Source organism: the organism of the source record quoted next, unplaced genomic scaffold (genome assembly GCF_019419815.1).
Source record: "Pyrus x bretschneideri cultivar Hongxiangsu unplaced genomic scaffold, Pyrus_bretschneideri_v1 Contig44, whole genome shotgun sequence".
In the NCBI taxonomy this organism is placed as follows: Eukaryota; Viridiplantae; Streptophyta; class Magnoliopsida; order Rosales; family Rosaceae; genus Pyrus; species Pyrus x bretschneideri.
In genome coordinates, this window is record NW_025999768.1 from 2,246,541 (window position 1) to 2,258,730 (window position 12,190).

At 35.0% G+C, this 12,190-nt stretch overlaps 1 protein-coding gene across 5 annotated transcripts; it reads right to left on the reverse strand.

Moving 5' to 3' along the window:
• Positions 1-4,542: 4,542 nt before the first annotated feature.
• On the reverse strand, positions 4,543-9,491 carry LOC103939797. Of its 5 annotated transcripts, XM_048567321.1 has the most exons (6): positions 9,225-9,490; positions 8,011-8,443; positions 7,056-7,733; positions 6,861-6,905; positions 5,137-6,450; positions 4,543-4,934 (listed from the first exon to the last, which is right to left on the reverse strand). In XM_048567321.1, exons 2-4 carry the CDS (start codon positions 8,410-8,412, stop codon positions 6,900-6,902), a joined length of 1,086 nt encoding a protein of 361 aa, XP_048423278.1. In that variant the 5' UTR covers positions 8,413-8,443; positions 9,225-9,490; the 3' UTR covers positions 4,543-4,934; positions 5,137-6,450; positions 6,861-6,899. The 5 variants fall into 5 exon arrangements, with proteins under 5 accessions (XP_048423278.1, XP_048423276.1, XP_048423277.1 ...); XM_048567319.1 differs by lacking the exon at positions 6,861-6,905 and having other exon boundaries at positions 9,225-9,491; XM_048567320.1 differs by having other exon boundaries at positions 5,137-6,905.
• Between the last annotated feature and the right edge of the window lie 2,699 nt (positions 9,492-12,190).

A 12,190-nucleotide genomic window follows, 5' to 3' on the forward strand; every position in this document is an offset into this window, starting at 1 on the left:
AACAGTTATTTAATAAATAAACGAATCACGTTATTCAGTTAAACACTGAAAGTTTGACAACTTTAATCAAACATTTAAACAATTATGATTGAATTTTTTCAGAGATGAACTAGAACATGAACATTGCAATCACTGTTCAACATTGTAAAATCCGAAAAGGAACCGAAAAAGTCGGTAGCATACTAACATTCCCCCACAAATTAATCATCTCTCTCTCTGACTGCACACAGAACTGACAACTTTCTATTCAGGTACAATTTTACTACATTATTATGTAGATTACAATCTGATTATTCTTCCTTATCGATTATCTTAAAGTTCGTGCTGCATGAAGAACCATTATTACGTTATGTGAATACCTTATTAATCTTGGTGAAGTGTGCTTCCTTTGCTTTCTTTCTATGTGAGTAGAAGGCATGAGAATTACCTTTACGATGCTCCAATCACATAAAACAAGAATATAATGTTTCACGACGCACCTATGATTCTTCATTAGCTTTTTTCTCCAGTTGTTTAATCTGTAACACGATTCTCCTGATTAACAGTAATCCATGTCCTGATCTTGAATGTTTAACTTTAACTTTTCTTTTATCTCTTAGAGACTTCTTTGTTCACTTGTGCTTCGTCTTGAGCATGCTTCCCACATTAACATCTAGGGCAATGTCTCGCCACCTTTGCTAGGCGACAATATCAACACTCCTCCAATGGCTGATGGCTCCATCTTAAAAGGTCAAACTGCATTTGTAAATAATATTTGATAATATTTCCCTCTCCATCTTTATAATTTAATATAACAGACAATATTCCAGGAAAACTTGAGGTAAAGTTATAGTTATTTGAACAAACCATTTTCTTTTTGTGCAAGTAGCCGTTTGATTTGAACCCTGAGAACAGGAAGGTCAAGCTACGAGCCTACAGGATCATGAACGAGGTAACTTTGAGTGAGATCAGGCACACTGTTACATAGTGTTAATAATCTACTTATACTATGCATGCATGCATATTTATTTAATCTCTAGTATATCAATTTCGTCAAAACTCTTCTTCTAACATGTAAATTAGTCACAATACGTTTCAATATGTATTGATTATCTCCATGGAAGATGTCCCAACTCCTAACTTGTATACCGTCTATAAGGAATTTAAATTGGTTTTTGTCCCCTCCACCAAATTAAAAAACTAGGGTTTTATAGATCCCTAGGAAATACTCAAGATATATGGTTGTGACAGGAACATCTCCCAATTCCCTTAATCACATTATATAGTATATTACATCAATATTTAAAAGAATTATTAATATAAAATTCCCTTAATATGCTCTCCCAAATTTGCAGCCCTGCCAAAGGAATTGAGCTGGCTAATGTCTGCCCTTGATTAATGCGACCTTGTCGGCATAGACCAAAGGCCTATCTATTTCTGTTTTGTATGATGGCCTTTTCCTCTAGCCTCCACCGCCAATTTCGTATGAACGTCTTACTCCTTCAATATACTATATCATACATAATTCCATATCTCAGTGTTCCACATAGCCCATGATCTTCTTCTCCACCTACCATATATATATATATGATCACTGGGATGGATCACAAGGCTTAACTAGTTAATTGTATAGGAAATAATATATACAGATACACACACACACACAAACATACATATATGCATGTACATATGCCTCAAACAACAACAAAATTTTATCTCATTAAGTGTAGTCGGTTGTATAAATCTTAGAACTTCAATGCGCTCGATTTTGCATCATGTATTCCGTTAGTTCTAAGTACTCCATATCTTTTCTTAAAGTTTTTTCCATGTCTTCTTAAGTCTTCATCTACCCCTTTTGCTCTAAGGCTTCATCTTATAGTCTCATCTTCTAACCAGAGCTTTTGTACGTGTTTGGTTCATGTGTCCAAATCCACTTACCCGATTTTCTCTTATCTTATCTTCAATTGCAGCCACTCATACTCATGTGTATATGCCGAGATAATTATTTTAAATGGATGTGTGTGATGAACAAATGGCATCTGATATATATTAAGCGGATCCCAACAATTGCTGACAGCCCAAATACATTAATACTTGTTTGATTGAATTTCTATCCAAGTTTACAGTAGCACACACATGCATGTTCACTGTTCCAAAAGGAAGTGGCATTGAGAACTCGATGGAGAGACACAAAGAAAAAGTTGGCCAGACATTTAATAAGTGCTGCATATGTTAGGTGAAAGTAACTAAAGTTTGTGTTGGACATTCAAAAGACAACTTGTAACATTCTTGTCCAAATTGAAGGTGATAACTGATAAGATGGTGCAACCACATAGCACCCCCAACCAGGCCATTTGTTGATACGTTAAGTTCACGAGCCGGGATAAATTGCAGTAACTCAAAAACGAATTTGTTTGTGCAACTTCATAGTTTGAGTTTTGTTTTTTGCTCATGGTGCTCGGTTTAACTAAGTCTTCTTATTTACTTAACGACTTATAAGTTAAGCTCATGGATTGATCGTAATAAGTTGCAGTAACTCTTATCAAAGTTTGGTTGCGCTCTAGTCTTTATCAATAAGACATACATCTCCTCTATGTCTCCATTTGTGGGAGAGGCAAAATCACATGGGATTGACAATGATGAAGAGACGATAGTGAGACAATTGGAGAGGATTTGGTGGAGCCACATAAATGCAACACTCATTTGTTAATCCAAAAACGTCTTTGCAAAGAATGACACCTTCGAATTTTGTTGGTCATTTTTGTGACAAACCCACCTGTTTGGTTGCCCTTTTGCTCCTAAGATTCTATCTAATTACTGCCTCTCAAGGAAGGAGACGAGAAATTAAGAAACAAAACAAGAATCAATGCAAGTTTTCATCAACATATGAACTATATGAAGGATGCGTATATAAAGTTAGAGATGGCCATGTGGTTAGCTGAGTGCAGCTTTCTGTCATCACTGTAGTCGAACAGGTTGTGTGAATAAGATCGTAGAAGTACCAACCACTCAAAGTCATCGAATCCTTCTGGGCAATATATTTTTGCTTTTTGTGCTTTATTCGAGGCTGCGTTTGTTAGAGAAGATAAATTTAGATAGATTATATTGACTCGATAGATTCAAAGTATATCGAAATTAGAGAAAGAATGAATGATAATTTTTAAATATAAGTTGAAGGTACAAAATGCAGTAGAGATATAAAGGAAAATTATCCCGACTAATTCTATCATCTTTCTGAAGGGGGTAGCTTTCACTTCTTCATGCGACTAGTCTTGAATTTAGTGAGTTACACTATTTAAGCCAATCAACCCAATCCTCACTAACAGAAGTAGACGCCTAAATGCATTTTGGGATGAACTAGCTAGGTTTGTATTCAAGTGTCAACCACAACTCATCCGCAAATTTTCAACATGAGTTAGTTCAGATATCCACGTAATTATTATGAATGCAAATTTCTGTCATCTCATCCTTTGATGAAAATGCACTTGCAAAAAAATAACACCTTTGATTAAAACCAAAAACCTCACGTGCCCATGATGAACGGGGGTTTTGGCTGAAGAATATCTGATGCTAAAGTTTAGAATTCTGAAGAAAAAAAAATATATTTAAGAGTTTGTGGGTAGCAAATGACTTTATAGGAGGGTGGTTGGTCCTTTGGGTGGAGAATGTCCAGCCATATATGGGGGAATTTGGTGAATTATTGCAAGATATTATGTGAAATAATATTTGCAATTATCATGGTAATTATCCCAAATTAAATAGGAAGTTTTGGAGGTTACCTTATTGAATAAAATCAATGAGGAACTGATGAGGGGAATTCGAATAAATTCCATAAAAATCACCTTTGAACCGTTATTGTATGTTGCATGTGCGTGAGAATTCCTAGTGTGCCTCGAAAGTAATCTCGTCTTGCTTAACTAAAAATCCACGTATCACCTTCATGATTTTTGCAATTATTTTTTGCTCCACAATCATGAATAATAGGAGTTGTAACGATGTGCAAAAATGCCCTTGTCCAAATGTTAATATGAAAATTAATTTTATCCAAAAACTTTTGCTACCATTTGCATACTAGATTTTCTTCCATGCCATCAAATCATCACTTTATCAAAATTTAATGACTTCTGATGGTGGGTTGCAACTTGCAACCAAATATTGGATACATGAAGCCCAAAAGTCCTTGACCCTACTTTAGCAAGAAAACCAAAACTTGGGCCCATTAAATTGTTTTTTATTTTGTCTTGAGGGCCCATAAAACAGTACTGTTTTGCATGTACAAACAATTGGCCTTTGGAACTTCGGACCCCTAAAGTTGGAACCTTTAAATCGGATGGAGATCGTCTCCGGGTTTTTGTATCCGGAGCCTGCAAATTCAAAAATCCGAACTACTCATTTAAAATCCTATGGCCCTTATTATTCTATTTCACTGGCCACTTCACACAAATCAAGCGTCTGGATCTCTCTCTCTCCTTTGAACGATCCAATCCGTGGGCTCCAGACTAGGATATTTGAAAAGGATATCGATTCCCATAAATCTTCACAAGATATGAAAACCTTATCCCAAGATAGAAAAAACTGTCACATTCTCTTAAAATTTTCACGAGATACAAACGATGTAGGGTCTCATGGTATGGCATGCAGCAACAGCGAATGCTCTGCTGATATAGAAACAAATGAGTTTCTGCCATGAACTTTCACACAATGCCAGACTTACCAGAGGGGGTGACAATACTTAGCTGAATCATTTGGAATTGCCGAGGCAATCAAATTTTGCGTAGGCGTTATGTTATCGTTACATGCTCGAGATTCTGGAATGTTTTGCATCTCACATTTATGAGCATATACTATTGAGCAATCCTCAAATCTTTACCAAAAGCGAACGCTTCTCATTGTTGGCTACTTGGTTTCCACACCGGATTTGTTCCGAGCTGATATAGAGTTTGTGTCGAACGCATCTGCAGCAGGAACCATAGAAAACTGTAAAAACGAGTTTTACTTTCAAACCACGAAGGACATCGAAAACAAGTAATGTTTTTTTCTACAGAAACTTGACAAGGACAAAAGCTAATAATTAAGGTCAATGACAATCTAAATACCATTAACAGAAAAAGATAACTTTGCTTCCTTCCGTATCCAGTTTAACCCTTTCCAGCATACCTCAGTTCAAATCTTGTAGCACAAGGACATGGCTGACAATTTTTGTCAATCAGGGGCAAGCAAAAGCGTGCGTGGATGCTTTATTCGAAGTTATCCATTTGCTTTTTCTTGGGGCATAGTGTCCATCGCTCTGCGCTCTTGTCGAAATGGATAATTGATCCAGTCACTAAAGCTTATGCAGTGCAATGCAATGCAACAGAACCTGTCCAATAACTTCCAAAGATACAAACATACAAACAAATACAACAATAATCACAAAGAATTGAAGAGCTGTAGGGCAGTCAGATGGCCTATATATCAGGACATGGATATCTTCTTACTGTTTACACTTGGAAAGTTGGTTATTAGGGGTTAAAACACTCCCAATCAGAAGCTGAGGTAGAATATCGAGAAATAAATCGCACATTTCCTGCTGATCAGCATAAGATACCATCAGGTCTACCACCCTATGCTAATTCAGCGAATGGCGTACTCAAGAACTTACTTGAACAAAGAACAATATGCAGCTACAGTACACAAGAAAGGAAACATGTTAAGAAATTTTCCAATTGCCCCCAAGATGTAGCACACATTGTTCGCATCTTTTTAAGAGGTTACAATGTAAAACTTGTCAAGCTACAACTTCCAGAGACATCTGTGACTCTAATTCGTAAACTTAAAAATACCTAGATATCATCAGTTCCTCCTCCTATAATGCGTCTGGCTTCTGCATAATCCGCAGAAGCCGTTAACCTATCCTTCCAAGATTCTTTTTTTTTTTTGTTTCCAAATAAACTTCCCATGCTTATGGACATTTACAAAATCCTGAACTTTACTTTAGAAAGACCATCGACCAGACTTGAATAAAGTTATAAACTTTCCCAAATAAACAAAAAAGGACACAGAGACACAGGAAACAGAAAGAACAGAAGACAATAAAAGCAGTAAACCGTAGAAACGACGAAGATTATGAAATGTAGTATGCTGACATGATAAATCTATAGCAGATGGAGAATAAAATTGATATCAGTAAGTCAAGTAAGCTGTAAGTGGAAGTGCTGAGGCAGCGGTTTGAAACAAAACCTTTCAAGCATCTACATCTCAGGTCATCCTGTGTCAGCCACTAGATTTTCTTTCTTCCTCCAGTAAAACAAGTATCTAAGGCTCACGGGTGGCCTGATATGGAAGAATGCAGAAACCAGATATATTAATGTGAACAGCAGCATCAGAAGCTGTCTTACTATTGCCCTCAAGTCTAGGCTGATAGAAAGTTGGCAAGCCCCAAGATCATCTTTGGAGACTTGAAAGCAAGGCGACAAGCCTCCTACTCTGTCCCTGGAAAACGCAGTGGATGCATTAATACTGTCCACAAATGAAATCATGGGACATATTATTCACACCAGAGAATCGAAGAGAAAGCAAAGCCTCACAAATCAACAAATAAAGAAAGGATACAGCACTCTATATGTGCAGATGTGTCATAAGAGAACATGCAGAGTCGTTACTTGCAGTTTGCAATATACATCGATAATACCCAAATGCTTACACGAATAGTACAGAAACTTCATATGGTAAGGCTTATGTTGAACCTCTAGATCTTGATATGGATTCAGTACAACCCCAGAAAAAAGCAAAAAGAGAATAATTGATCCACAACGAAGAGGATAATAATAACTACATTGAATCTGGACTATGTGTTGTAACTAAACATAAAGAACATCAAAACATCTCATCTTGTTTCTTACAGTGGAGCGAGGTCATTAATGAAAATGCTCATCGAGATTCTACAGCTACAAGAAAAAGAAAAATATGAATCAAAACACGCAGTTCCGGTTTTCCTGTCATCTAATATGAATGCTGGTATCTCCAGAAATTAAGTTTCTAAGCTCCATTAAATGTTCATCATTTGATATATGGAGTGAAAGGCGAAGATTCGTCACCAATTCTTCTTGTTCCCAACTTAAAGGTCCTGACGCATGTAATGCCCCTATCGTGCAACGGTAAGCATGCAACTCTAACCTATGGATCTCATCTGCCAATTCTTCTTTAGCAGGAAGGAGAGAGTTTCCTTCCTCGTATCTCAATTGAAAAGAAGATTCGGCATCGGAAAACTGATCATCAAAATCTTCAGTAGAACTAGCAGAAACAGGAGGAGGCAACTTATTGAAATCTTTGCTATCAATACTACAACTACCAACAGAGCATGTAACACCATCAGCATCATTCGAATTTAGGTTCACAGCAAACAAACGCCCAACATCACCACTTGGTTTCCTCCCTTCAACATCCACATCAGACAATACACTTTTTTTGTTAAGAGAAGCACGTATATCTTTTCCACCCTGCATACGTCCTGGTAAAGCAACATCTACCTGTTCAGAAAATGTACAGAAATTCGCAGCAATTACTCGGAGACACCTTCCCTCTTTTTCAACAGCTCTAAACTTCTCAGCAGGTCCACCATATGCTTCATCTTGAGAACACAGGTAGGGTGATCTTCTCTTCAGATGAGAGGAGGCAGTCAGCGTTTCGTTCTTCTGAGCTTTACGATATGAATGTTGATTGAACTTTGGAGTTAAAAATTCACCATGTTTTTTATTCTCGTAATTGTTCAAACCCTACAAGCAAGTAAACAAAAAGTTAGCACATGAAAACAACATAGAAGAATTTTGTCAGTATTATTCTAACAACCAAGGCAATTTCCAACTTTAAACATTCAAAACGAAAACCTAAACTCGTTGTGATGCTTAAATTTTGTACCACTACTGATTAACCTTAATACATACTACATTTTGAGGTCCTCATTACTGTTAACACTTGAAAACTCTTGGACACATAAAACTGATAAATGCAAATAAATAAATTGCGTCGGCAAATATATTAGGATGATATTACCTTTCCAATCACAACCCATTTGTCATCTTGCCAAAACTGTCTGACTCGGATTTCAAATTTTCCGACCTTGTATTGCCGGGAGGATCCGACTGGCCTGATTAAAAAGCACTCCTTTCCCAAAACCTTTGTAATTGCTGCCATTTTCCAAGAAAAATTGTCTAAAAACTCAATGACATCACCAGGAACCAAATTCCCTGAAATTTCCAGTGAAGGTGGGCAAGGCCTGATGGCATCTCTGGATACCCTCTCCACAACGGCGTTATCAGCGTTACCCTCATATCCATCATATCTGACAGTGTAGTTGTGGCCGTTACCGCAGATTATCTTAGCAGAGCACCAGCAGCCTGAAGGCATCTCCTTTTTGCTCAATACTTCGACGATGCTCCCTCGTTTGAATCTCATGATGCTATATGCAAATTCCCAATTACAAAACCTGCTTTATGCAATAGAACTAACGTAAGACACAAGACAGAATATGAATTACAGAATAAGATTATATTAATCTCAGCATCTCATAAGGAAGAGTGAGGATCAAGGGCAATCAAATGATTCGAAACAACGTAATACAATTGAAGCAACATCCATATTTAGAGAATCTCAAACAAATAAGAACAAAAATAAAACAGATTTAAAAATCAATTTTTATCTGATCTGCATCTTCTAAACAGCCCAACAGTCAAAAAATTGAAAAACTTGCAGAAACCCTTTGGTTTAAGATTAAAGGACAAAAATTTAACAAGATCATAAATTCAAATCGGACTACCGAAACTTATGCTCTGTTTGGCTGCTGAGAAAATGCAAGAAAATTAAAAAAGCACCAAACTTTAGATTCCCAACTTTTCATTCATTAAGACATGAGAAAACTCAAACCAGCACTCAACTGAGCTAAATTCAACTGCATGGTTTAGTTTCATCAACCCAATTTCACAAAACCATCTACCAAACCAGCAAAATTACAGACCAACCCAATGTTTATTTTTTGCCTGTTTCCACCGTTTTCTCGGCAACCAAACAGCTTGGGGAAGGTAAACGATTGAACCCAATAAGCAAAATCAAAACTTTTTTCTGTCAATTCATTCTCTTCACCCAGAAGAAGAACATTAAACTGACAAGAGATAAACAGATTGCAAAGCAAACAAATTTAATCAAAATTACAAATGCAGAGAGAGATTAAAGAATTGAGAAACGTAAACAGAGAGAGGTTTCTGTCTGACCTTTTCTCCAATTCAGAGAGAAAAATTTGGTTATCGGAAAAAGTTTGAACTCTGTGATTCTTCCTCTTCTTCTTCTTGTTGTGGTGGTTTTGTGCTAGTTTTAATTTTTATTGTTTTTTATGTAATTAATTTTTTTATATTTTTGTCGGAATTTAAAAGGTCCAAATATTTTAGCTTAATAAGCAACGAATATGGCATGGTTTCTATGCCAAGTTGCCATCTTCCCAAGAATAGCTTGCTGAGGTGGGAAATTTTACAGGGGTTAAATTTCGACTACAAATACCTGGTGTAAATTCTAAATACGTACAATTTGAGTTTATAACTTGTTCGCATTTACGTTTTTGTATCGAATTACTTGTGTTATTTAATGTGAGAATATAAATTACATTGTAATGAAATGAGTCACAAATACAAGTTTAACTAGTAATTTCAAGTCAAACTTTCAAGCTATGCAAAAAAGGAACAGCATTAGTTACAAGTTTGACTATATTATTTACTTTCATCGTTACTAAATAAATATTACATTTTTTTCGAAAATGATATTTTAATTACTCTAATATGAAGGAGGGGAAATTAAACTTAGGAACAAAATGACAGACACACTGTCTTAATTAACTTATCTAACGTACTTATTTCTCTAAATAAAAATTATTTAATTGCATTTTCACGAGCTCATTATTATTTGATTTGGATTGTCACGTTGGCTTCTATTGTAGAATGTATGCCAAATTGAGATATGCAGATATTCTGTTGGATATCGAATATATGGTTGCATAATTTTTTTAAATGAAAATATTTTCCATAAATTGAGAATATTTGGTATTTGGTATTGCGAAAGGTTGAGAAAGAATTCTCTAATTTCTTTTTTTTTCTTTTACTTTTATACAATATCAAAAAGAAGAGAAATTTGCTTGTACGTAAAAAAATTGAACATAAGACTCCGAGGATCAAAATTCGAAAAAACTATAATTGGGACAAATAAATATAAATATTCCTAACTTAGTCAATATTTAAAAAAAAAAAAAAAATACTTGATGCGAAAACAGAAGCAAACATGATTCGATAATTTTTTTTTTCTTTGTAAATAGAGGATTAGCTGGTAGCTTCGTCACGGTAATCCATATTTTCAAGAAGCAAGAAGGCTCATAGAGGTATTTTAACCTTTCTGATCACCATTGTATGATGTACCAACGATAGTAATCAAACCTAAAACACACTACGTGAAATATAGACTGAAAATTTATCTCAACTACTGGACTATCTTGTAATGTTCATGATATGATAACCTATTGAAAATTTGAAATTGTTGACAGAAAAAGTCGAAAAGCATCTTTGGGCACGTGAGGTTTTTCTTTTCTTGGGGACCATTCACCAGTTGAGGAAGACCAAATATATAATGAGCAGACGGTTGTCTTACTTTGAATTTGAACTGCAAACGGTGGCTAACAAAATGAGGGTTTTGACTAGTAGAACCTGTGAAGAACATGTCAACACACACATTGTCTTATAACCTTCATACATAAAATGTAGATCAATTCATTTGTATTGTATAACATATATTCATAGCAAGTTAGCACATGGCGAAACAATGTATTCCAAGTATGTAGGGTTTAGGTCAAATGACATGATTCGGGAATAGAAAATAATTTTCGATGTACTTATACCACTATCACATGATGTTATTATTTTACGTATTTTAAACAACGTAATCATGAATTACGACTAAATTAGGTCAAAAGGTCCGCATGGATGGGGTTCAATACTTTTTTCTTCAAAGCATGGCGATCATACTTGCATGTAGCATGTCTTTCCATGCATTGCATGGTGATCGTTCAAAGGTCAAGTTTTCATAAACTAATCGATACGGCACTATTTTTTTAGCTTGGTTTTTTCATAAACTAATCGATACGGCACTATTTTTTTAGCTTTGGTTTTTTCACTTTTAGAATAGAAAATGGGAGGCATAATCTAAATCAATTGATAATATGAGTAGCTCAATTTACTTATAAGCACAAGTAATATTTCTTTTCTTATCAATGTGGGATTCAGTTTTAACAACTCTTAGATCCTAAAATCCAAAAATTTACATCTAATAATATAAAAATATTTTTTGACAAATGATAGCGTTAATGAGTTAAATTGTTAAGTGAAAAAAAAAATCTGTAAAAATTTAATCAACATCAGAATGCATAACCATAATTATTTTACACTACCGGAGTAAAACGCATTTGAGATATTAAGTGGAGAGCTAAGGTGCCTAATTTCTGGTAAAAGTATTTAATTTGCTTATGAAGTGACATTTGCCTGCCTAATTGTCTTTAACAACCAATCCTCGTTTATTTAGAAATTATAATTAGGATAGGGGTGTGTTATCCATATATTCCATTTTACTTCTCACACATTCTTTGTTAATTTATATCCGTTGATTTTTTTCAATTCATTCAATCTGACGATCGAAAATTAGAAGGATATGTAAGAAGTAAAAAAAAGATGTGTGGATATCACATCCCTTAGGATAATGCTTGTGTCCTTCATGGGAACTTACTTATCCTCTTATATGTGATTAACGAACTTTTACTGTCCGAACATCATAATCAGAACTATTCATTTTGTTTGTTATCATCTAAAAATTATATCTGTAAAAATTATTCAACTTGAAGATCGTTTAGTCATTCATACGTGTATAACCTAATAAACAGTTTTATTAACAATAAGTAGCATTCTCATAATGAACATTCCGTTTGTTTTATGCATATGAATGATTAAACAATCTTCAAATTGAAAGATCTTTTGCAGATATGATCTTTAGATAATGATAAAGAGAATAAACAATTTCGATTATAATGTTTCAATAGTTAAAATTTGTTAATCGTAAATGAGAGAATAAGTAATTCCTCTGACAGAGGGACACAACCATTATACATCCTTATGAATAAGGAAAAACTAACGGAAAGTCCAAAGAAATT

Excerpts from the sequence above, each read along its gene's own strand:
- LOC103939797 (XM_048567318.1), bottom strand. The coding sequence starts at position 8,412 with ATGAGATTCAAACGAGGGAGCATCGTCGAAGTATTGAGCAAAAAGGAG. Across the intron at positions 7,734-8,010 it reads AATGGGTTGTGATTGGAAAG|GGTTTGAACAATTACGAGAA; the intron begins GTAATATCATCC and ends ACTTGCTTGTAG.